A 26,080-nucleotide genomic window follows, 5' to 3' on the forward strand; every position below is an offset into this window, starting at 1 on the left:
AGTAAAATACCCAAAGCTTAGTGGCTTAAAACAGTAATAATGTCTTGTCACTTATGCTTCCTGTAAGTAAGGAATTTGGGAGCAATTTGTCTAGATGGTTCTGGCTTAGGCTTTTTCATGAGGTTGCAGTCAGAGGTTGGCTAAAGCCTTAACCATCTAGCTTGACTGAGAATGGAAGATTCATTTCTAAGGTGGCTCACTAAAATAGCTGGTACTGACTGTTGTTGAGAAGCCTCAGGTCCTCTCCCTGTAGGCTCTCCACAGCCCTGCCTGAGTGCTCTATTCAAATGACAGCTGGCTTCCCTCCAACAGAACAACATGCTTTTCATGCCTCTTATGGCCTAGCCTCAGAGGTCACACGTTACCACTCATGTTGTCTTCTGTTGGTCACACAGACCAGCCCTGATTCATTGTGAAGGAGACTAGGTCAACATAAGGATGTGAATAAACAGCAGGCAAGAATCACTGGGATCATCTTGGAGACTGGGTAGCCAGAACATATCCAGAACATAAGATGATCAGTGATTAAAAAACAAAACAAAAAATTTAAACATGGGCAAAAGACTTCGCTGTTTCACAAAGAAAACGTATAATTTCCAATAGTGCACAACAACATTGGTCAGCAAGGAAACGCACAATAAAACCACAATGAGATATCACTACCTACCCACTCAAATGGCTAAAATTAGAAAGACTGGCAACACAAATGTTGGCAGTAATGTAGAGTGACTGGAACTCCCATACATTGATGCTGTGAGTAAAAAAGGTACAATAACTTGGAGGAATAGGAATAGGGCACCTGAGTGGCTCAGTTGGTTAAACGTCCAATCAGCTTAGGTCATGATCTCACAGTCTGAGTTCGAGCCCTGCATCAGGCTCTGTGCTGACAGCTCAGATCCTGGAGCCTGCTCTGGATTCTGTGTCTCCCTCTCTGCCCCTTCCCTACTCATGGTCTGTCTCTGCCTGTCTATCTTCTCCCTCCCTCAAAAATAGATAAACATTAAAAAAAAATTTTTAAATAAATACCTTTTAGGAAAGTCCAAATCGCCAACAACTGAAAAGAGCATAAATGTTTATCCACAAAGGAATGGATAAATCATGTTATTATATGTGCATTATGACTTACACAAAATAAATTATAATAAAATTTTATTTCTTTTTAATTTTATTGATGAATAATATGCTTCTCTACAATAAAAACAAACTACTGAAAAATACAGTATGGATGATTCTCCCCAGCATTATGCTGAGCTAAAGAAGCTGTATACCGAGGAGTATATATTGGTGATACTGTATATAAGAACTTCCAGAAGAGGCAAAACAATCAATGGTGTAAAAATATGGTGGGAGTTAACTGTGGAGGAGCATAAAGGAAACACTGGAAATGTTTCAAGGTGGGGGAAGAAATATGTTTCCAGTGAAAATGTTGTATATCTTGATGGGGATGTGGTTTACTCCATATATATATATTTTTTTATATTTATAAAACTCATTGTTTTGTACATTAGATTTATGCATTTTACCAAAATAGTTTTTACTTAAAACTGTAACAAATATTGAACTCTAGATAATAAGTTTTTTGCAGACATGATTAGCAATTGTGAAACTATTCTGTGTATATTTTAGAAGCTTGAGCAAATGAGTAAATATATTGAGGATAATGGGAACCGGGTTTCTCCCTGTTGGAGAAGGGAATAACAAGTATGTAAGGGGTAAGACTACCTTGTATCCCCTGGTATTAGCATGGAATTAGAGATAACAATATGAATTATGAATTTATAGTTTGTAACAGACCACTATGTAATCACGAGGAAGCATCAGCCTAATTTAAATTGAGGGATATTCTTCAATATAATTCACTTTTCAAATCTTTCAAGGTTAAAAAGTGTAAAGAGATTTTTTTTTTAATGGTGGAGCAGGTAACTCTAAAACTACATCTCTCCACTGAGATAATCAGTAAGCTGGCAAAAACTGTCAATCAGCTTTTTCAGATCTCTGGAATCTAACCAGGCTTTAAATAACCTGGGAATGATTAAAGAAGAAAGAAGATGCTGAAATTTGATAAGATAAAGTTGGGGCGTACTTCCTTGATAACCACTTCCCCACTCCCCAGCACAATGGCAGCCATAAAGATTGTGGCCCCCACTCCTAGTACAGCTTGCTTGTGCCAGAATGAGCAGTGCAGACCTTGTCCATGGAGAATATGGATGTGGGCAGTGACCTCTCTGGTCAATGAGGAATCGTCTTGCAGCCTTGCCTTCGCTTTGCCTTTATTGGAACTCTTAGGGATGGCGTGGCCTCCCAAGTGGCATTTTTCAAAAGCACTTAAAGGTAATAAATATACTAGCCACAGTGGGCAGAGACGAGCAGCAGACAAACCAAAAAGCCTGGGAAATGAAGAGGCAGCTGGAGATAGAGAACAAGGACTTTGAAGTGCTCCACCATATACCTAGGAATCTGGAAAGCCTGTGCATGCCCAGAGCTGAATGAATACTTACAAGAAATCTCCGCAGACCCTAAGCTTTCACCTCTGGCTGTCTCTTATCTTTCATGCAAACAAGAAGTGAAGGCAAAGGCAGATTTTCAAACAGTGGCTATGCATTGAAAGAAGGCCCAACACAAAGCCAATCTGTAAAGACTTGGAGAGTAGTCCACAACATACATATTTGACTCTAGGAATTTAAGGAAATCTCTGCCCGATCACCAGCTGACCTCTAAAGAAATGGAACAGAGACTTGAGCCACCATGCTTGGCAAAGCATACAGCATTTATGAAAAGAATTTAGGAAAGTCACTAAAGAAATAACTACAACCCACACAAGCAGCAACAACAACAAACAAAAGAATTTCACTAAGAGGGTCTAATGGCCGATTTGAACAGGCAGGAAGAAAAGAATCCATGAACTTGAAGGTAGGTAAATTGATATTATCCAGTCTGAGAAACAAAAAAGAATAAAGAGAAAAAAGTTTAAGATAGCTTTGTGACGTCATTAAGTGTGCCAACATTTGTCTACTAGGAATCCCAGAAGGCAAGGAGAAAGAGAAGAGAACAATATTTGAAGAAACAATTGCTGAGAGCTTTCCAAATTTAATGAAATATATGAGTCTACATTAGGATATTCACAGATACCTACACTGAGACACATTATAATCAAACTGTCGAAAACTAAGATGAAGAACCATGAAAGCAGGAAGTTTGTTGCCAGTAGATCTACCATACCAAAAAATTGCTAAAGAGAGTCCTTAAGGCTGAAATGAAAGGGCACTAGATAGTAACTTGAAGCTATATGAACAAATGACATCAGTTAAGGTAAAAATACAGGTAAGTAAAAGCCAATATTACTGCATTTTTGGCTTTTAACTCCTTTTTCCCTATGTGATTTAAAAGACAAATGCATTAAATAATAATTATAGGTCTGTGTTAATGGGCATACTGTATAAAGATGTAATTTGTGAAAATAACCTCTACAGGAGCAGAGGGTTTTTTTCTTAATACAATTGAAGCTATGTTGGTATTAATTCAAACTTAATTGCTGTAGATTTAAGATGTTCATTGTAACTTGCAGAGTAGCCAGTAAGGAGGTAACTATGCTTGGTTCCATTTATAGAAAATAACCAAGTGGCTCAATAGAGACAGAAAGTAGATTAGAGGCTAGAAGAAGGGAGCAGTGGGGTATGACTGTTATAATGGGAAGGGGTTTCCAAATGAGGTGATGAAAAAGTTCTGGAATTAGATAGTGGTGATGGTTACATAACATTGTGAATGAACTTACTGCTTCTGAATTGTACACTTTAAAATGTTTACCATGATAAATTTTATATCAGGTTCCTTTTATCATTAATTTTAAAAAATTATAAAACATAAACAGTGTGGCCCTGGCATAAGATAGACATATCAATGGAATGAAATTGAGAGCCCAGAAATAAACCCACACATTTATAGTCAATTAGTTTTCAACAAAGTGCCAAGACCATTCTGTTGTGAAAGAAGTCTCTTCAACAAATAGTGTAGGGCCAGCTGGATGTCCACATGCAAAAGAATGAAGATGGACCCCTACCTCACATTACATATGAAAATTAATTCAAAATGGATCAATAACCGAAATATAAAAGCTAAAACTACCAAGCTATTTGAAGATACATAGGGGTAAATCTTCACAACCTTGGCTTTGGTAGTGGAGTCGTAGATATGACATTAAAAGCACAAGCAACAAGAAAAAGTAGATAAATCCAACTTCGGTATTTAAACCTTTTGTACATCAAAGGACATTATCAAGGTAGTAGAAAGGCAATGGACAGAATGGAGAAAACATTTGCAAATCATACCTGGTATGGGTTTTATGTACAGAATATACAAAGAACTCTTACAGCTCAATAACAAAAAGACAAATAACCCAATTTTTAAAGAATTAAAAGGGTTTGAAGACATTTCTCCTAAGAAGGTGTGCAAATGGCCAACAAACACATGGAAGATGCTCAACATCATTAGGTACTAGGGAAATGTAAATCAAACCACAATGAGATACCACTTCACACTCATTAGAATGGCTCTAATTTTTTTTAAAAAAGGAAAATAAGTGGGGGCGCCTGAGGGCTCAGTCGGCTGAGCATCCGACTTCGGTTCAGGTCATGATCTCACGGTTCGTGGGTTCAAGCCCTGCATCACGCTTTGTGCTGAATGCTTGCTCAGAGCCTGGAGCCTGTTTCGGATTCTGTGTCTCCTCTTTCTGCCCCTCCCCCGTTCATGCTCTGTCTCTCAAAAATAAATAAATGTAAAAAAATTTTTTTAAAAGGAAAATAAGTGTTGATGCGAGTATAGAGAAATTGGAATCCTTGTACATTACTAGTAGTGATGTAAAATGGTACAGCTGCTGTGGGAAACACTTTGACCCTTCCTCAAAAACTTAAACATGGAGTTATGATGTGATCCAGAAATTCCACTCCTGGGTATATACCCAAAAGAATTGAAAGCAGATAGTCAAACAGATACTTGTATATGAATGTTCATAGTAGCACTATTCACAATCGCCAAAAAGTGGTAACAACCCAATTATCCTTTGATGGATGAATGGATAAACAAATCATGATATGTATACAATGGAATATTCTTTGACAATTAAAAGAAATGAGGTACTAATTGATGCTACAACATGCATTAACTGAGAAAACATGTTATGTGAAAGGAACGAAACTCAAAGGCCCACATATTGCATGGTTAAAATGGTGAATTTCTGTTACATAAGTTTTACCACAATCAAAAATAATAAACATCCAAAGGAAAAAAATAAAGGACAAAAAAAGGTGTTTTGGATTAATGGAAATTAAATTAATGGAAATTAAAGAGACATGACAACTAATGCTGTTTGTGGATTGCATCCTGGACTGGGGAGAAAATAGTTATAAAGGAAATTATTGGAATCATTAAATTTAAAAATAGACTGGATTAGATAATAGTATGTATCAGTATTAAATATATTGATTTTATTAAATTATACTATACAAGAGAATGTCTTTGTTCATAGGAAGTATAGTATTTAACTGTAAAAGGGCATGTGTATTGAACTTTCAGAGGTACAAAAGAATATATGTTTATATAAAATGATAAAGCAACCAGGGTAATATGTAAACCATTGGTGAATCTGGGTAAAACATGAATGAGAGTGTCCTATATTGCTCTTTCCACTATTCTCTTTGAAATTATATCAAAATTAGAAGTTACCAACAGAATTCCAGGTGATTGTTAGAAAAATAATGTTAGCTATGCTTCTTTGTCTTAACTGCTTCTTTTCACTCTTTGCTTACATGTTTGTCTGTTTCTTCATCTTCTGGATCCCAGTATGTTATCTATTTTATTGGCTTATAACAATCTCTCTGTAAGATCATTACATAATTAGGGTCACCTGGGTGGCTCAGTCGCTTAAGTGTCCGACTTTGGCTCAGGTCATGATCACGCAGTCTGAGTTCAAGCCCCGTGTTGGGCTCTGTGCTGACAGCTCGGAGCCTGGACACTGCTTCAGAGTCTCTGTCCCTCTCTCTGCCCCTCCCCTGCTCATGCTCTGTCTGTCTCTGTCTCTTTCTCAAAAATAAACATTTTAAAAAATTTTAAGATGATTGCATAATTAATACGAAGTATTCAGCTTTTATATATATTTCTTGTTCTAGCTAGTAATGTTATGCTTTTGGGAGCCTATTCTCATTTGTATATTTTTTCACACTTTATTTTTGCAGTATCTTGGATAATGTAAAAAGTGTAACCATTTGTTTCCTTTTTTTGAGAAATTAAAATATTAACTCTCCAGTGAAAGGCTTTGCTGTTCTAGTTCTCATTCAGCTATCTGAAATTTGTGTTCAGTCTCTTGGTAGAAGACCTTAACTTAAACACATTGTTTAACTTAAGCATATTGTTTAATAAATATGTGCTTATTTTTGCTGTCTGTTCAAAGAAGTAATCTCTAAATCCTGCCAAATAGGACCATGCTTTCTGTCCACACAGATGAGTCAGAAATCCTTTCCTCTTTCCTAAGTAGAACGTGCCAGGGGCACCTGGGTGGCTCAGTCGATTTAGCGTCTGACTTCAGCTCAGGTCATGATCTCATGGCTCGTGAGTTGGACCTGTGCTTGGACAAGTCAAAACCTTGAGCCTGCCATGGATTCTGTGTCTCCTTTCCTCTCTCTACCCCTTTCCCACTCACGCTCTGTCTCTTTCTCTCAAAAATAAATAAACGTTGAAAAAAAATTGAAAACTAAGTAGAACGTGCCATCAGAACCTCATACTGCTTTGTTAGCATTCAATTGGATTTTTACCTGTTTATGCTTCCAGTTTCACATGAACAAGCAAATACCCACTAGAGGCTATTTTGGATAGGATTACAAAGATCATGATGATTCATTTGGTATTTGTGTTTTCAATTGGTTAACCAGTTTTCTTTCCTTTGTGGTGTATGATGGGATCTTCACTAGACAGAGGTAACCTATTGGATGGTTGTGTACCTGGATGCTGGTGTGGTGGTGCTTGTCGGTTTCGTTCTTATGATACTCATTCCTGAGGTTGTGCTTGCAATGCTGCTGTTTATTTTGTGCTTGCATGCCATTATTTGATTGCTCTTTGTTGGTTTGGGTTCTTAAAACCTCCTGTTTCATTTTTTTGGTACCCAGAATAATTTCTTGAATATCTTTAGTTGGTCCAGAACTTATGGAAATTAGTTCCAAGTCTGACTCTTTGGTGGATCCTTTTCAGTTTTTGAAAATATCTTCAGTGCCACAACTAAGTGTATCATTTGGCTAGGAATTGAAAAACCAGGGTAGGATTGCTTAAATACCCAGGAAGAGACCACTTGCCAGACAAGCCATTACTGAAGCTAAGAAGTAACTCTTGGTGAGTTTTCTAGGTTAGAGAAAATTAATATATATGTAGAATAAAATCTAAGTTTTAGGAGTGTTTCATCAAATAGCTGAAACTTAGGAGCCTCCAGCAAGGTAATAAATACAACTAAATTAAATCATGCCTAAATCTTAGCGTGCATGTCTTATTTGCCATTGTCTTTCAGAGGTGTTGTTTGCTCTGCAAACTGTCCTATATTCCAAACCTAAGATTCTTGGGGGCCATAAGGTAAAAATTAAAATTAGTATTTCAGAAATTAGATTCCTGAGTCTTTGTGTGGGCCTTGAAAATAGTTGCTAACCTCTTCATTTCTGGCCATTGGTAGTATAGTTTTTCTTGGGCTATTAGCTGGCTTTCTTTGGGCAAATTGTACTGATTTCATTTTGGTTTTTTTTTTTACTTGTTTCTTTTGTATTCTATTTTGTATACCTCTGTAGAAACAGGCAGATTGTTTTTATTTTTTATTTTTTTGTATTCTATTTTGTATACCTCTGTAGAAACAGGCAGATTGTTTTTATTTTTTATTTTTTTGAAGTTTTTAATTCCAGTATAGTTACCATACAGTGTTATATTAGTTTCAGGTGTACAATATAGTGATTCAACAATTCAGGTGGATTATTTTTAAAACCAAGAAACAAAACCAGTCCTGATGTGGGCCTGTATATGTCAGATAGCAGGAGTTTGTTGAGACAAACAAAATCATCTTTTGTCTTATCATTTTAATCATCTTGAAAACTGTAAAGGATCCATTAATTTGGAATGGCTATCAGAGAAATGCTTATGATAAGTAGCAAAAAAACTGTCAGATAAATGGTGTTTCATCTCTGTCTGTGTTCTCATTTTCTTATATCTTCTTTTTATCTTTTGGTGGGACCCATGCATATAATAGAAGATTGCCCAGGAACGAGAAAAATTTGCTGATGAAGGCAGTATATTTTACACCCTCGGAGAATGTGGACTCATATCCTTTTCAGACTACATTTTCCTTACAACTGTTCTTTCTAGTAAGTATAAACTTTTCTTTTTATTCCTTTATAGAGAGCATACAGGATTATAAAAAAAAATTGATTGGAGGGGGAAACAAGACATGTTTGTTAATGAATAATAAGTTAACATATAATATCATTTGTTATGAATTCTCTATAACTTGTGTTTAGAAAGAGGAAGAAAAATAAAATGTCAAGGTACAGTTAAAAAAAAAGAGAGAGACAAATCTGTGAAGTAAACTCTACCTTAAGTGTTTGAAGCCCTGTATTCTGTTAAGATAAATTGTATATTGCATGGTCCTTATAACCTTCACTAATGTTTCTACTTTGCTGTTAAAACACATATTGATCAGGGTCCCTGGGTAGCTCAGTCAGTTGAATGTCTGACTCTTCATTTTGGCTCCAGTCATGATCTCACAGTTCATGAATATGAGCCTTGCATTGGTCTTTGTGCTGACAGTGCAGGCCCTGCTTGGGATTCTCTGTCTCCCTCTCTCTCCTCCTCCCCAACTTGCATGCACGTGTGCACTCTCTCTTTCTCTCTCTCTCTCTCAAAAATAAATAAAAGTTAAAAAAACATATTGATTTGTCATTTCTCCACTAAAGAAGAAAATTGGCTGGGTTTTTCTACTTGTGTTCAATATTCACTTTTGAATCTTAGAGGATTCCTTTTAAGACAAAAACTCAAATTTGACTCATAGAGCACTGATGAATTTCTAATTTTTTTAAGCTAAACAGTTTGGTTGATAAGTATACTCCAAGTGTGTTTTTTTAAACCATTCAGAAAAACAAAAACAAAAATGTGTGTTTCTAGCTTTCTGTGTATATCCTATTAAAATCTATCTAAATTGAACCAAAGAGATCTGATTTGTATGTTTGAGATGATTCTCTAATTTTTTTCTTATTTGTTTTGACAAAATGTCTGATTTGATGCCTAATTTGTTTGACATATCGAACAAAAATTACTGTATCTTCCTTCCTTTCTCTAGGCTAGTCATTTCTAAAGATAAAACTTTAAGGTAGTTTTTAATAAATGACCTCCACAATACACACTTCTTGCCATAGCTCTGACCACTCTTACCCTTATTCCCTCTATTGACAGAAAAATGAAGAAATATAGTGTAACATGCCTTACCACAATTGTCTTTGGGGTACCAAAGTGTCTGAATAAATTCATGTAGTAGACCAGTGCTCTGGCAATGGAGATACACACACACACATACACACACACTGATTTGTTATGAAGATCCAAAATAGTAAACTAAATAAAATAACACTTACAGTCTTAAATTGGGTCTTGTTAAAGTGAGTTGTTATCTTGGTAAGTCATGGTTTCCAAAATTGTCTTCAGTTCAGATCCTGGCCCCACCACTCCTAAGCTTTGTGATTAGGGGCAAGTCAGTGAACTTGTTCATCTGTTTTGTTTGCAAAGTGAAGGTGGCAGTAATACCAAACCCACATGATTTGAGGATTATAAGATCATAAAGTACCTAGTTCACTGCCTAGTATTTAGTAAGTATGCAATCTGTTTGGGTTTTTATTCTTTTTTTAAATTTTTTTAAACATTTATTTGTTTTTGAGAGACAGAGACAGATCATGAGCAGGGGAGGGGCAGAGAGAGAGGGACACACAGTGTGGGAAGCAGGCTCCAGGCTCTGAACTGTCAGCACAGAGCCTGACGCAGGGCTCGAACCCACAAACTGTGAGATCATGACCTGAGCCAAAGTCGGAAGCTCAACCGACTGAGCCACCCACGCACCCCTGGGTTTTTATTCTTGATATCCTGTCACAGAATGCTATTTCATATCTGATTTTAAAAGATCCATAAATCTTGTCATTTAAAGAAAAAAACAGAATTGGTAGAGATTTTTAAGCCTTTTGTGTGTGTGTGTGTGTGACTTTTTATGGAATTTGCATTCAGTAGGCATGATGTGGCACAAAGAGACCTGCATTAAACGAAGAGACCCATCTTGGAGAACTGTACTGATGTATGCACTGTATATAATGGCAGTAGTTCCTGCAAATGTTTCTTGAGCTAAAATGAGAATTTAATTTGTATCTACTGCTCAGTCTTATTACCTTCATATTTTTCTAAGTGTCAGAAGGACCACAGAGCAGAACCTTCAGAATACGTAGCACGCTGTGTAACTCCTTTAATAAATTCAGCCATTTTAGAGCAGGTAAGAGTCACATTGACCCTTAAATTCTGGAAACCACTCCCAAATAGCTCTACTGGTCCAGGCACTTCTTTACTTCTTGATGCTCAGCTCCTAGCTTAAACATGGTGAAGTGATTTACTAAAAGTGCTTGGTATTACAATGTCACATGTAGTTGACCCTTGAACGACACTGGGGTTAGGGACACTGGTACTCCCCACCACCCCACAGGCAAAAATCTGGGTCTAACTTTTGAGTCCCCCAGAACTGAACTACTAATAGCCTATATAAATTCAATTAACATGTGTTTTGTATGCTATTGTATTATATACTGTATTCTTACAATAAAGTAAGCTAGGAAAAAAAATGTTACTAATAAAATCATAAGGAAGAGAAAATACACTTACAGTACTGTACCACATCCAGAAAAATTCATACATAAGTAGACCTCCACAGGTCAAGCCTGTGTTGTTCAAGGGTCAGCCATACTTTCTGTATTGTCAGGGATGAGAAAATAGAGTAACAATATGATTTTAAGTGGTTTTAAGTATTTTCATTATTATATGCTTCTAGTTTTTCTCAACGTGGCACTGTTGATGTTTAGGGCAGGATAATTTATTGCTGTGGGAGCTGTCCTGTGCACTATAGGTTTAGCAACATTCCTCGTTTCTACCCACTAGACACCAGTAGCACACCCTTTCCCTTCTCCCAGTTGTGATGGTTGAAAATGTCTTCAGGATCCCTAGGGGATAGAAATGGGGAGGAATCATCCCTGTTTGGGGATGCTCTAGTTTGGGGCAGGGTTTTTTGTTTGTTTCTCTTGTGTTATTGTGTGCCTTGATGTAGTGTTCTTCAAGTTTCTTCATCTTGGGATTCTTTGAGCTCTTTGGATCTGTGGGTTTATAGTTTTCATCCAATTTGGAAAAAATTCAGCCTTTCTTTCTTTCTTTTGAGAGGGAGAGCACAATTGGAGGAGGGGCCGAAAGAGAGAGAGGGAGAGATTGAATCTTAAGCAGGCTCCATGCCCAGCACAGAGCCTGACACAGGGCTCGATTTCACAGCTGTGAAATCATGACCTGAGCTGAAATTGAGTCAGATGCTTAACTGACTGAGCCACCCAGGTGCCACTAGTCATTATTTCTTGAGATCCTTTTTCTTGGCTTCTCTTTCTTGTCCTTTGGGTACTTCAATTACACATATATTTTTCTCACATCAACCTTATAATATTTGTACTATTCTTATCTTCATTTTACAGATGAGGAAATTAAGGCATACAGAGGGTTACATACAAAAAATTTGGTCCAAGTCCCAGAGTAAGTAAATGATTCAGGGTCTGAATCCAGCATCTAGTTTCCTGTTGATTGGCTTTACTTCTGTGGTCACATTTTCAGCAGTGATAAGCCGTAACTTACAGAGCGCCTCTTCTTTCTCTCAGGCTGGCTGTGGAAAGGTTGGTCATAAAGTCTCCTAGAGGTAATGGGCAGTTCAGGCGTTCTTGTGATCTGAATATTGCACATTGCATTGTCCACTTTGTGTAACACACCATGGGGGGAGAATGTGCCACAGAAATTACACTGAGATCACTTCGTTCCCATGGCCAAATTGCTTGCTGCTAGGATGATAGAAAATGAGACTTGCAGTAAATCAACTTCCTAGTGGTGAACAAGATCTCATTACAATGTAGGCACACTAAGCACTTCCCAAATCATCCTACAAGATAGAATACAATTCTTAAAACACAAAAAGCTTTGCCAAAGAGTGGTTTTGGACAAGAGGAAGTGTATTAGCATATTCATTAATCTGTTACTCTGGTGGACCACAGGCGCTGTCCTAAAGATTTACAACAGAAAGCCAGCCAGAGTAATGTAAAACAACATAACTCAGATAATGCAAGACTGTCATGTTTCTGAGTGTCTGGATTTTTTCCAAAATTGATAGCCTCAGTAGTGTTCAAGAAATTGCCATCATTTTGAAGAATATGAACACTCTGTCCAAATGGATTGACATTTGGAAACTCCAAGTACCTTAATAACTCTACTTTGTCAAAAATAAAATTTGACAACTATATACAGCAAATCATTTGTTTCCCTTTTTTTTTTTTTTAATTTTTTAACGTTTTATTTATTGAGAGACAGAGACAGAGCATGAGCATGGGAGGGGCAGAGAGAGGGGGAGACACAGAATCTGAAGCAGGCTCCAGGCTCCAAGCTATCAGCACAGAGTCTGACATGGGGCTTGAACTCACGAACAGCAAGATCATGACCTGAGCCAAAAGTCAAACGCTCAACCGACTGAGCCAGCCAGGCGACCCCCTCTTCTCAATTTATAATTACTTCCAAAAATAAAAATAAGAAAGCTGCTTTTCTGGGATTACTCAGTGTCCTAGTTGGTGGAGTATGTGACTCTTGATCTCAGGGTGATGAGTTCAAGCCCCACGCTGGGTATAGAACTTACTTTAAAAAAAAAAAAAAAAAGAATAGGTAGGGCACCTGGGTGCTCAGTTAAGCATCCAACTCTTGATCTCAGCTCAGATCTTGATCTCAGGGTTTTGATCTCAGGGTTGTGAGTTTGGGCCCCACATTGGGCTCCATGCTGGGCATGCAGCCTACTTTAAAAAAAAAAAAAAAAGGCAGCCATATAAAATAAAGCTGAATATCATATTTTTTAAAAAAGCTGCTTTTCTAAAAAAAGCATGTTATTATAATTTCACCCATTAAAGAGAGTCATTTCATTTTATGTTTATTAAACTTTTTAGAAGTTTGGTTTTTAGCTAAACAAGAATATCTTGGACACATACTCAGAATAACAACCAATTTGGCAGCAATATCTTATGCTTATGATAAGCAATAGCATGAATTTCTCCCTCTTCTCTGCATGTGCTTTGGATAATGGGGGCCCTGTTTGGCCAATCTAAAATTTTAAACACCTGTAGAAGTTTAACCACTATCATATACACATACTTAAACATAAATACCTCCTAAACCCCTTACCTGCTTTATTTTTTCTCCTTGGCACCTAGCAATATTTAACATCCAAACAATTGCTTTCTATTACTCATTTATTATTATCTAGACTATAAACTACATGACAGTGATCACAGATTTGTAATGATATTCACTTCAGATTTGCAGTGATATTCACTATAAACATACCTATTCTGTATAAGCATTGAGACAAGGTATAATAACATAACAAGAATATAACATTTTTTCAGTTTTCTCCAAAAGGAAGGTTAGCAAATTGAGAATAAAAATTCTTGTAGCTGTTGTCTTCAGCCTGCAGCCAGTACAAATGGAATGAGGAAAACATGTTTTTAAATTAAGCTATTTCCACACAAGCTTGTTTTCTTATAATTTAGAATTTATGTATTTGTATTCCCCATTCATTCCTAACTTCTTTTTTCTCTTGAAAGGCTTTATTTTTATTGTTTTACTTTGGAGAGAAGGGGAGAGTGTGAATGGGAGAGAGGGACAGCGGGAGAAAGAGAATTAATCCCAAGCAGGCTCCATGCAGAGCACAGAGTCTGACATGGGGCTCAGTCCCACAACCCTGGGACTAATACCAGAGCCAAAATCAAGAGTCAGATACTCAACTGACTGAGCCATCCAGGTACCCCCCTAGTTCATAAATTCTATTGCTTTATACCATATCTGTGATCAGGTTTGATGGATCAACTTGACAAATTTTCTACATGAGTCTTAGCATCTGTATTAAGTAGAATATTAAGTATTTAGTAAATAAATCTAGATTCCTTTTAGGCAAGATAAAGAGACTGTTAATAATTACTATTATTAAATAATTTCCAAGAAGCCTCTGATCCTTAAAGTAGGTTAATAGGAATTGAGAATACAGAAGCATGATTATTAATGGCTTAATTCTCTGCACTAACCAACTGCAGCATTAGCTGATGGTCTTAAATCTTATAATAGAAGTCAGAGATTTTTCTCATAACTAGGTGCAGAGAAAGGTCATACAGATTTATCTAAAATGCTACATAGCATTTACTGATTTGGATCATTCTTGCTAATGCTAAGATTCATTAGGTAATGATACTATAACTTAGACTCTGGATCTTGGCTGTTGACAATTACGAAATAGTTACTTTACGTTCTTTGTCTCCATATGTGTTCTAACTAAAGTTATTAGTGCTGTTGCCTAATAACATGAAAACAGTTCTAGATGGGAAGCAATAATAAAACAATTATAGAAGCTGATTATTAAGCATCTCCCTTACTATATACTATTAATCTTTGAAAAGCCAGCAGCAAAAAGCAAAAGCAAAAAATGTTACGGCATGTTCAGTACGTAGGACCTGACCTAATGAAAGTCAGGCATCATTCAGTGTATTCTGATTTTGATTCCCTCTTTAGATTTTAAGGAATCAGTGGAGAAATTAAATTGAGTTTCACTGTAGCAGGGTTTGACATACTGACAATTAAACCACATTCTCATTGTGACCCACAATTCTCACAGACCTTTTGAAAAATTACAACAGCATTCAAGTGAAAGTTTATAATATTTTATTTCTCAAGTCATAATTTCTCAAGCCATATTGAACTCAGGAGCTGATCATAAAGTGTACATGACTTGGAGATAGTGGCGCTGATCAGTGCCATTCTGTCTAATGAAAATGTTTCAGAAGTTACAGATGAAAATGTTTTTCAGCTTGAGTGATCTGTTGAAAAATATGAGCAAGGCAGCATTCTGAGATCTATCAACACATTTAAGGCAGTTACAAATCTTTTTTATTGGGACATCAATGTTGGGGAAGTTACAGAGAAAATTTGGTTTAGCTGTTAATCTGCCTAAATTTTTTATGTCTAGGATTATCTGCCATTGCTAAATTGACATTATGCAGAGTAAGACAAAGCAGATGAAAGGCTGATTTCAGTGCTATTTTTGCCTGTAAGAGGTGCTTAAAATTTTAGAAATATTCATTTGCATATTCTAAAGCCAAAAGTGTCTCATTGTGTTACTTACCAGTAACTTCTTTCTCTGGCATTACCTGTTCTTAAGGTTGATTCGTTGATTTTATGATAATGCAGCTTTATGAAAATAAAATAATGCTTTTAAATGTATCAAATATTTATGATGCTCGATTCATTTTGAGCCAGATGTATCTGAGAGCACTGTGAGGTTTCAGTAACCCCACTGTTGGAGAAAGTTGAAGCATTTACACTTTTGTATCAACAACCACATAAGAATTTTAGTTCAGATGAACCAGAAATAAGTTGTGTTTGTGTTTAAGTCTCTCAGACCTGCATATGACTATACTACAAGATTAAAATGTTTCTTTATCTGCAAAAGGAAGTTTATCTTTAGGGAAGAGTAGCTTGAGATTTCTTCTGAGAGAGCAGAAGAGAAGAACAGAGACTGAAGAAGCTAACTCTGGCTCATAACAAAAATAAGATCTAAATGTATTTTGACTGTGTCTTGGGGAAGATCTCATAATTATGCCCTCTAAGGAAACCAGTTCTTACTAGCCTTTTCATACTTGTGTTTAATTTTAATTGATCCATTTTCACTTTTTAAAAATTCTAATAAAATTCTAATATTGACTTAAAATGTTATAGACACATGATGTCTATAGCTCTCCTCTTTCAGTAAAAATATTCAAGCTAGGGCTGTGTTCTAAAGGAGAGAGTATTGAATGCGGTAGCCAGGAGTATTTTCTGTATGCTCAGCGGGCTGATGCTGCCACCAAAATTATGTCTGCATACACTTTGTCCTCTCTTGAACAGCTGATGTTGACCTGCAAAGCTTTCTGCTACTTTTCCAGGGATTCCATTCTCTCTGATACCTGAGTTTCAGGCAGGGGCTTTAGAAAAGAGAAGAGAAGGAGGTCTCTCCTGGTTCTACTTCTCTGCTCCTTAGGCCTTTGGGAAGGAAAGCCTAATAGGGAAAGCATTTGGTAACCCCAAAGGCTTCTCACTTTCTTAGGCTGCATTTATCAATGGGTAAAGTTCATGGAGCAGGAAAAACAAAATTCCAAAATAGGCTAAATTGTCTGCTTTCTAGAAAATGCCCCCATCTATAAAATTCATTCTTTTTCTCCCTTCATTCTTCAGATCAAAACGACCTTTCTCTTAGCATATCTCAATTAGGATTTTGTTGTTTTTCTTTTTAACAAACATTAGAATTTAAAAAAATGTTTTTATTACATTGAATTGTGAATCATAACAGCTTCAGAGATATTTGCAGGAAAATGCTTATTATTCAAAAGAATCTCTAATTTTAAAAAGTTAGACAATGGATATAGTATCACTAAATATCTTGAAATAGGAACTATGTCATATGGCTTTGTATCCCCAAAATACCTAACACTGTATCTGTATCCTTCTAATACTATTCATTCTATATATATATATTTAAGTTTATTTACTTCTTTTTGAGAGAGAGAGAGAGCAATACAGAGCTGTGTCTCATAAACCCTGAGAGCATGACCTGAGCCAAAATCAAGAGTTGGATGTTTAACCTACTGAGCCACCTAAGCACTCCTCTAAAAATATTTGAATGAGGGGCACCTGGGTGGCTCGGTTAAGTGTCCAACTTCGGCTCAGGTCATGATCTCACAGTTCGTGGGTTCGAGCCCCGCATCAGGTTCTGTGCTGGCAGCTCAGAGCCTGGAACCTATTTCAGATTCCGTGTCTCCCTCTCTCTCTCCCCCTCCCCCACTCATGCTCTGTCTCTGTCTCAAAAATAAATAAAAAACTATAAAATTTAAAAAGATTTATTTGAATGAAAGGCTATTTGGCATGTGGCTTCTCTGAGTCCCTTTTAAGTAGACCCAACCACCCATCCATCTCTGTATCCTTGATTTCAGTGTCAAATGGACCTCAGTTTATCTTTCTACTATAGCCTTTCTTTTATTTCCCTAGAACATTATAGAAAACTTTCCCAGATATTTTAGCCTCTTCTAACTCTTCTAACTTCAGTCGTATCATCCTCAGGCTCCATCCTGTCCTGTGTTGGTTCTATTGATGGTTTGGATGTGGCTCTACAAGAATTCAGTCCTCAATAATTGATGATATTTAAAGGTCTTTGTTTATGGTCCATGAGCCCCACTTTTTACATTGTTTGCCTCTTAGAAGTTGGACTGGAATCAAGTATATCCGCCTGTCTATGTAGCTGACCTTTCCCTAAAATCGCAACAACATAATAGTGTTTGGTTTTGCTTAGGCTGCATCATGTGTTGTTTACCTTTTCCTGTAACAATCTTAGAAAAGCTTATTTGTTGTGCTGGGGAATTTGAGGGTACACAAGGGAAATCAAGGCAAGAATAGTGGTTGTCACAGAATGGTTTGCTTAATTATTACGCCTTCTGGAGAAGATATTCAGCACAGTATCTGACACACAGTAAGTACTCCATGTATAATTGTTGGCTAAATATATAGCTAAGAATTTTTCTGAAGTTTCTTTAGTATACATACTAACATTTTATATTGCTCTGATGACCCTTAGCAGTCTTGCCTGGTATTTAAAACTATTTTAAAATAATAGCTACTCTCTATGAACATATACACAATGAAATCTAGAAAATTAATTTAGAATACCTAAAATTTGGGGGGGGGTGGGCACTAAACTGAAAAACCAAATAGCTTTTGGGTGAATGCCAAACCAAGTCAAATGTAAAGAGGGTCATTCAAATTAGTGTGAATTAAATATTAAATATCCAGTCTTCTTTATTAAAGTAGCTAATTCTAAGCATCTATGCAGTGAGTTGTATCTTGGCATAAGCTGTCACTTTGACTACTATTGAGTAGATGGAGTGGACTAAAACCACATAGGATGAAAGGAAATTCAAGCAGATTTTTTTTTAATATCTTATTTTTAAGCAATCTCTACACCCAACGCGGGGCTTGAACTTACAACCCTGAGATTAAGAGTTGCATTGCTGAGCCAGTCAGGTGCCCCCAAAGATTATTATTTTTTAAGATCTCTCAAGATAGGGGTGAGGATCTGTCATACAGGCCTATGTAATTTGGGCATAAAAATAGTAACATGCATTTGAAGAAAATATATTCCTAAAGTAGAACATGACCTTAATCAAGGGTAAAGGCCTGGCATGCCTTCCAGAATCTCTCCTAGGAACTCTTGGGGAATCCAAGCTTTTTGACATCTCTGGCATTGAATACTCTTCCTGTAGCACAACTGTCAAATAACAGTGTAAGGAAGAGCAATTTAAATGAAAGACTGTTTCTGGCAGCTCTCAGAAGGTCATCCAGTAACTCAGGCTGAGATATAGTTCAAAGATAGGTTACGTGCTATGAAGTAGAATAGAAGCATTAGCTCTTTCTTTCCTCCAGGTGTGAAGTTATAAATCTTTTTTCTTTGAGAATCAGGGCTGAAATATATTTTCTAGAAAAATGTAAATGGTAGAAAAGCAATAGTTAGAAGGAATAAGTGTCTGTACAGCTAAAGCCTTGCTGAAGGAATTCAGAAAAGTTTCACAATCTTATAAAATTTTTTTAATTTAAAAAAAGTTAATGTTTATTTTTGAGAGAAAGAGAGGCAGACAGAGTACAAGTGGGGAGAGGCAGAGAGAAAGGGAGACACAGAATCCAAAGTAGGCTCCAGGCTCTGAGCTGTTAGCACAGAGCCCTATGTGGGGCTCAAACCCACAGACTGCGAGATCATGACCTGAGCCAAAGTCGGCCACCTAATTGAGCCACCCAGGTGCCCCCATGAATTTTTTAAAAGCAGGTTCTTGACATGTAGTGCTCCATATTCTTTAGAAAACCTTGTCAATTCACATTAAATAAATCACACACTGAGCTGCAATAAAGAATAAAGAGCTCTCTTTGTAGCCATTGGAGAGCCTGTATGTAATGATGGTAGGCTCATGTAGTTTCTTTCATTGTTTGAGGATTTTCAAATAAAAGCCAGAGTGAATGTTGAGTCTGTCCTAAGAACTATACATTAAATTTCTAAATGTTTTCCTTTATGGTCAGAATTTATCACAGTGAAAGCAGAGTAATCAGATCCTTCCAGTGAGTGCTGTTGGGAATAGCAGCTTAACCCCCGCCTCCTACCCCCTGTATTCATGGGGCTGACTACCCTGTGACAGACTATAGACCAGTAAATCACGGGCATGATGGCTGTACCTTGCATCTTGGGCAGTTTTATCTCCCAGTCTGCCTTACAGTTAGACCAGCTTAGACTTGGACTTAGTCCTGTATGAGTTGAATGAATCTTTCCAGAACTGAGATCACTCTCAAAGGTGAAATCCTTTAGAGCTCTGAGAAACTGGGGTAAAGATCAGGGTTGATTACATTCTTTAGAAGGGACAGTTAGTTGTTCTTCCTTTCATTTGACTACCAAAATCATAGTGTACCCTTTTGGGTATCCATTTGTTCATGAAAATTAACTAACTACTGGAATGACACTTAAATTTAATTGACTCTCTCTCTGTATATATGAGCATAAATTTTTGGCATACCTTTTCAGAATCTTGACAGTGTTTATCAGACAAACACTTTCTTTTTTTTTTTAATTTTTTTAACATTTATTTATTTTTGAGAGACAGAGCATGAGCAGGGGAGGGGCAGTGAGAGAAAGAGACACAGAATCCCAAGCAGGCTCCAGGCTCTGAGCTGTCAGCACATAGCCCGATGCGGGCCTCAAATTCATGGACTACGAGATCATGACCTGAGCTGAAGTCACACTCTTAACCGACTGAACCACCCAGGTGCCCCAGATAAACACTTTCAAAAGTGCTAACCCATTAGCTTAGCAATTTCATTTCTACAACTTTAGGCTAATAAAATGATCACATGTATAATGATGTCAAAAAATACACAGGAAAGAACTCAAATATCAAACAGATGGCTGAACACATTATAATAAGTCTATGCAATGAAGTTCAGTACAGCACTTAATATTATGGATGTAATGCAGAGATTTATTAGCATAGAGAAATGTTCACAAGGTATTGACTAGTCAAAACCTATATATATTGCATGATTCCATTTTGGGAAAAGAGAAAAAATACATGTGTGTGTGTTTGCATGTGTATTTGAAAAATAATCTGAATATTTGTATTTCTGATCTGTGTCAAATCCTGTCATCTCTACCTTGAAATAATCCAGAATCCACCATTTTTCGCTGTACTCTCATGTCTCTGATATTTTTAGTACCTTTCTAACCGGCCATTCTTTTTTCACACTTGCTTCTCTACAGTCCATTCTCAGTACAGGAGCCAGAATGATCTTGTTGATTCAGCTTGTTTTAGCACTCAGAGGAGAAAATATTCAAAGCAGATCATTGTTTTATCTTAACACCATTGTTCTCTCAGCTGGGGTCATCTGTCTTCTTGTTTTCTGCAAAACTCATCAGGAAATTCTGCCTGGTCTTTTTTCAGGAGTACCCCTGCTCTTAAATCTGTTTTGTGCTTGGCTCTCTAGGTTTTCCAGTAGTAGAATGTAATTAGTTAGACACATAGGGCTTCCTTCTTTCCTGGGATCTTTCCACAGATGGAAGGAAGCCCTTGGTCTGTATGAAGACAAAATGAAGGGAAAAGACAGTCTTCACTGGCAAAGTAGACTAAATTCTCTGCCTTCTTGGAAATTCTTCATCCAAAAAGAATTACTTTTCCCCTCTGTTGTACAAAAAGAACACAGACATACATACTCCTGGTAGTATGTAGTCTAAATGTAATCTAAAATAGTAGAGCAACCCACAGGCAGAAAAGCAGCAAAATTACCCAGTCTTCATCTTTAATACCATTTAGCAGAAAAATGTGTTTTGTTGGATCAGACACTGCTGAAACACATCATGAAAAGGGCTCTAGGAAAAAGACACTGTCCCCATAACTCTGTAATTGCAAGGATAGGAGGCAGGGAACATCCAGGTTGCTGTGTACAATGAGAGCATCCTGGTTGACAAAGTGGTCTTGTTAGAAAGAGGGAGCTTCCACTCCATGGGTGATACCAGCCTCTTCTTTCACTGAGCTAATTCAAATCTACAAAGCAAGCTTTGTGCTAAGCTATCAGAGCAATACCTGTATTTGCCTCTCCTCAACCATCATTCCAAAAGACAAAATTGCCTTTCTCACAATACAACAAATTTATGTTTTAAAAAATTAAGGGTGTCTGGGTGGCTCAGTTGGTTGAGTGTCTGACTCCTGATTTTGGCTCAGGTCATGATCTGATGTTTTGTGAGATTGAGCCCTGTGCCATCAGCACAAAGCTTGCTTAGGATTCTGTCTCTCTCTGTGCCCCGCCCCCCCTTATGCGTGGTCTCTCTCTCTCTCTCTCTCTCAAAATAAATAAACTTCAAAAAATAAAAATTAAGTCTAGGGTGCCTGGCTGGCTCAGAGGAGCATGCAAGTCTTGATCTTGAGGTCATGGGCTCGAGCCCCATGTTGGCTGTAGAGATTACTAAGAAAGATAAATAAACTTTAAAAAAAATAAATCTTCAGATTAGATGAATTCACACTAAATCATAAATGACCTATAAATTCCCATAATCTAGAAATATTTTCAAGATGTTTGTAGGTCTGTAAGATTTCCTAAATGATGGGGTTCATACAGTAGATGTGGTAATAGTGTAATAAGATTCTTGAAGATAAGAATATGACCTGATGTTGAAATTCCAGAAACTTCTCTGAAGAAGAATAGAGATCCAGAAATGGATTCAGCAGAGTAAGGGTCCCACTCAGTGATGTCGCAAAGACAAGGAAGCAGGAGAACCCACCCTCCAACCCTCCCAATAAAGATCAACAATTAGATAGCCATCCGCAAACATAAGCGGCTCTGGAAGAGCTCTGGAATCCACTTGAGAAACATCATTAACACAGTGGAACAAATAATCTGAATGATCATACAAAAGGAAGGATAAACAGCTCCATTTGCCTGTGCCGTCCCATCCCCCAGGCCAGCACTGCTCAGCACCAAGAGAGAACTCCATATCTAGAAAGAATTCTCCTCACTGAAAACAGAAGACTGAAGTGACCAGTCAGCTTCCTCAGCCTTTCAGGGCACTGTACAAAGGACTTGCTTCAGTTTCACCCCACCCAGAGACCAGCAAAAATGAGATGTAGAGAATTGGCTAGGAATACAGAAGAAAAGCAGGGATACGACTACCAGCCATGGAGTGACTGGAATTCCCAGTGTTCTGCTCTGTAGAAGACCCCAGCAGCTTTCACCACTGAAGGTACCAATGGCCAACACAGCTACCACATACTTCCTGCACATTTCACTGGGTTTTGCCTCCAAAATATTTGTATTCAGTAATGCCAACCACTCTTCCCACCTCATTCTCCACTGGAGCCTGGGACCCTCACCACCCAGCATCCCAAGCCTCTGAGGCTGCAAAAATACTCCAGCCTGGACCCTTATAGCTCATCCCCACCACTGTGCATACACTCAGGGCTACTCCCACCAGCTGTGCCCTTGCATACTGCTGGTCTGTGCCTTTCACCTGCCTCCATTGTTGTGTCTACACCTGTGGCAAGATCCTGTGGCCATGAGAGTACATGCCAGTAGCCAAGGTCTGTCCCCACAGCTGTTTGTGGACCTGGCCCTGGGCCTGTCTCCTGTCACTAGCCTGTACCACTGGGCTCACCTGCAGCTAATCCCTCCACCTGTGTGCCTGCATTCCCCCAGCTGACTCAGTACATTCACTTCCACTGCTCTGCACCCATGACACGACCCAGCAGTCACAGTAGTACAGTCTAACAGCCAGGGCCACGATAGCTGCCACTTGGTCCTGGCCTTTGTTGCCTGCCTTAGCCCCACCACTATGTGTGTGTTTGCAGCTGGCCCTGCCACTACAGGCAGGTACGTACAGCTGGCTCCTGAAGCTGAGTGTGTGCATACTACTTGCCCCAGCTGCTACCACTGTCTGCCCTGGTTCCTACCTGCTAGACCTGGAAGTGCTACACAAGCCATTGCAGCCTCTGCAGATCCCCTGCAGTTCTTGCAAAGGACTATGCAATCAGCAGTACTGTAGACCACAGCATCCTGAGCTATTGAGTCACCACCATGTCTGGTTCCAGAGCCACCACTCACCCCTGCACTTGGCATCCTTCCCCACTAGGATGTGTGCCCCACCCTCAGCAAAGGTCTTCCTTTATATGATTCAGTCCATAAAGTGCTTATCCAAATGCACAGATACCTACACAACAGGAATATGGAAAAAGCACCAAAACATGACTTCACCAAAGAAAAATTCCGTTAACTGACCACAAAGAAATGAAGATACAGGAGTTACCTAACAAAGAATTCAACATAATCGATGTTGTTCTAAATATCTTCAGAGAGCTGGAAGAGAACACAGATAAATAACAAAACCAAAAGAACAATAAAAACACAATGGCATAAAACATAACCAAACAGAAATTTTGGAGCTTAAGAATGTAATGACTGAACTGAAGAAGAGCTCCAGCAGACTGGACCAAGTGGAGGAATCAGTGAGCTCAAAGACATCGTTTGAAAGTATCCAGTAGAGAAACAAAAAGGAAAAAAAGAATGAAAAGAGATAAAACCTACTGGACTTATGGGACACTCTTGAGAGAAATAATCTACACGTCATTGGACTCCCAGAAGAAGAGGAGAAGGAGAAAAAAGAGTAGAAAGCTAAAAGAAATAATGACTGAGATCTTCCCAAACCTGGAGAGGGATTTGAATATTCAAGTTGATGAAGCTAAAAGGTCACCACAAAATTTCAGTACAAAATGATCTTCTTCAAGACACATTAGAATAAAACTGACTAAAATCAAAGACAAAGACAATGTTTAAAGTAGCAAGAGAAAACAAATATCTCATACAAGGGAACCCCCATAAGGCTATCAGCTGAATTCTCAGCAGAAACCTTGCAGGCCAGGAGAGAATGGAGTAATATATTCAGGGGGCTGAAAGAAAAAAAAAACCTTACTAACCAAGAATACTTTACCCAGCAAATGTGTCCTCCAAAAAGTGAAGGTGAGATAAAGAAATATGTTTCCTAACAAATAAAAGCTGAGGAACTTCATTACCTCTGGACCTGTATTATAAGAAATTTTGAAAGTTCTTCGTATTGAAATGAAAGGACACTAACTAGTAACATGAAAATACAGAAAACACTTGTAAAGGTAAGTATATAATTAGAATCAGAATCCTCTAATCCTGTAATACAGTGATGTGTTAACCACTCAACTCTAGTACAGAGGTTAGAGGACAAAAGTACTAAAATTAGCTATAACTACAATAATTTTTGCACATACACAATGCATACCCAATATAAAAAGATGTATATTGTGACATCAAAAACAAAATGTTGAGAGGGAAGGCAGATTTTGTATGCAATTGAAATTAAGTTATCATTTTGAAATAGATTGTTGAGGAGTACCTGTGTGGCTTAGTTGGTTAAGCATCCAACTCTTGATTTCAGCTCAGGATTGTGAGATCGAGCCCTGCCTCAGGCTCCATGTTGGCATGGAACCTGCTTAGATTCTCTCTCTCCTTCTTCCACTGCCCATCCCCCGCACATGCTCTCTGTCTCCCTGTCTCTGTCAAAGAAAAAAACAAACAAACAGATAAATAAATAAAATAGACTATTGGGGTGCCTGGGTGGCTCAGTTGGTTGAGCATTTGACTCTTGATCTCAGCTCAGGTCTTGATCTCAGGGTCATGAGTTCAGGCCCTGCACTAGGCTCTGTGCTAAACATGAAGCCTACTTAAAAAAAAAAAAAAAAGACTGCTATATCTGTAACATGTTTCAAATAAGCCTTGTAAATAAAAATAAAATAAAATAAAAAGCTATAGCAGGGACACCTGGGCAGTTTAGTCGGTTGAATGTCTGACTCTTGATTTCAGCTGAGGTCATGATCCCAGAGTCGTGGGAGCTCTATTTCTTGCTCCATGCTGGGTATAGAGCCTGCTTGAGATTCTCTCCCTCTGCCCTACTCACACTTTCTCTTTCTCTAAAAAGCTAACAAACAAAAATTTTAAAAGCTACAATGGATAACATTAGATAAAGAAAAGGAAAGTGTACCACTGCAGAAAGTCAAATATTCGCAAAGGAAGACAAAAAGAAGGGAAAAAAGAAAAAGGAACTACTACTACAAAAAATGCAGAAAACAAAAAATAGCAACTCCAGGTCCTTACCAATCAATAATTACTTTAAGGGGCACCTGGGTAACTCAGTTGGTTAAGTGTCCAACTCCTGATTTCAGCTCAGGTCATGATCTCATGGTTCATGGGTTTGAGCTCCACCTTGGGCTCTGCACTGATAGCACTGGGGCCTGCTTGGGATTCTCTATTTTCCTTTCTCTCTGCCCCTCCCCTGGTCATGTGTGTGCTCACTGTCTTTCAAAAGAAACATTAAAATGATAATAATTTCAAATGAAGTGGATTAAGTTCAAACAAAGGGCAGAGAGTTGCTAAATTTGTAGAAAACAAGACCCAACCAGATGCTACCTACAAGGGACTCACTTCCACTGAAGGGAACACATAGGTTCAAAGTGCAGGGATGCAAAACGATATTCTCTACAAATGCAAACCAGAAGGGAACAGGGGTAGCTATACTTGTATCAGACAAAATACACTTTAAGTCAAAATCTGTAACAAGAAACAAAGT

The 26,080-nt window shown here is 37.8% G+C and overlaps 1 protein-coding gene across 4 annotated transcripts in view; it reads left to right on the forward strand.

The window, feature by feature from the left end:
* Nucleotides 1-26,080, forward strand: part of MICU1 (mitochondrial calcium uptake 1) — a 238,544-nt gene that overhangs the window by 123,528 nt on the left and 88,936 nt on the right. For 3 of the 4 annotated variants that reach the window (XM_077778570.1, XM_077778572.1, XM_077778571.1), the window contains one exon: nt 8,270-8,384. In XM_077778570.1, the coding sequence (XP_077634696.1) occupies nt 8,270-8,384 (115 nt within the window). Of the gene's footprint in view, nt 1-8,269; nt 8,385-10,527; nt 10,547-26,080 lie in introns of those variants that run through there. The other variant, XM_077778573.1, reaches the window with a different exon arrangement.

The sequence above is a fragment of the Crocuta crocuta genome, unplaced genomic scaffold (assembly GCF_008692635.1).
Source record: "Crocuta crocuta isolate KB4526 unplaced genomic scaffold, BGI_CrCroc_1.0 scaffold167, whole genome shotgun sequence".
NCBI classification, from domain to species: domain Eukaryota; kingdom Metazoa; phylum Chordata; class Mammalia; order Carnivora; family Hyaenidae; genus Crocuta; species Crocuta crocuta.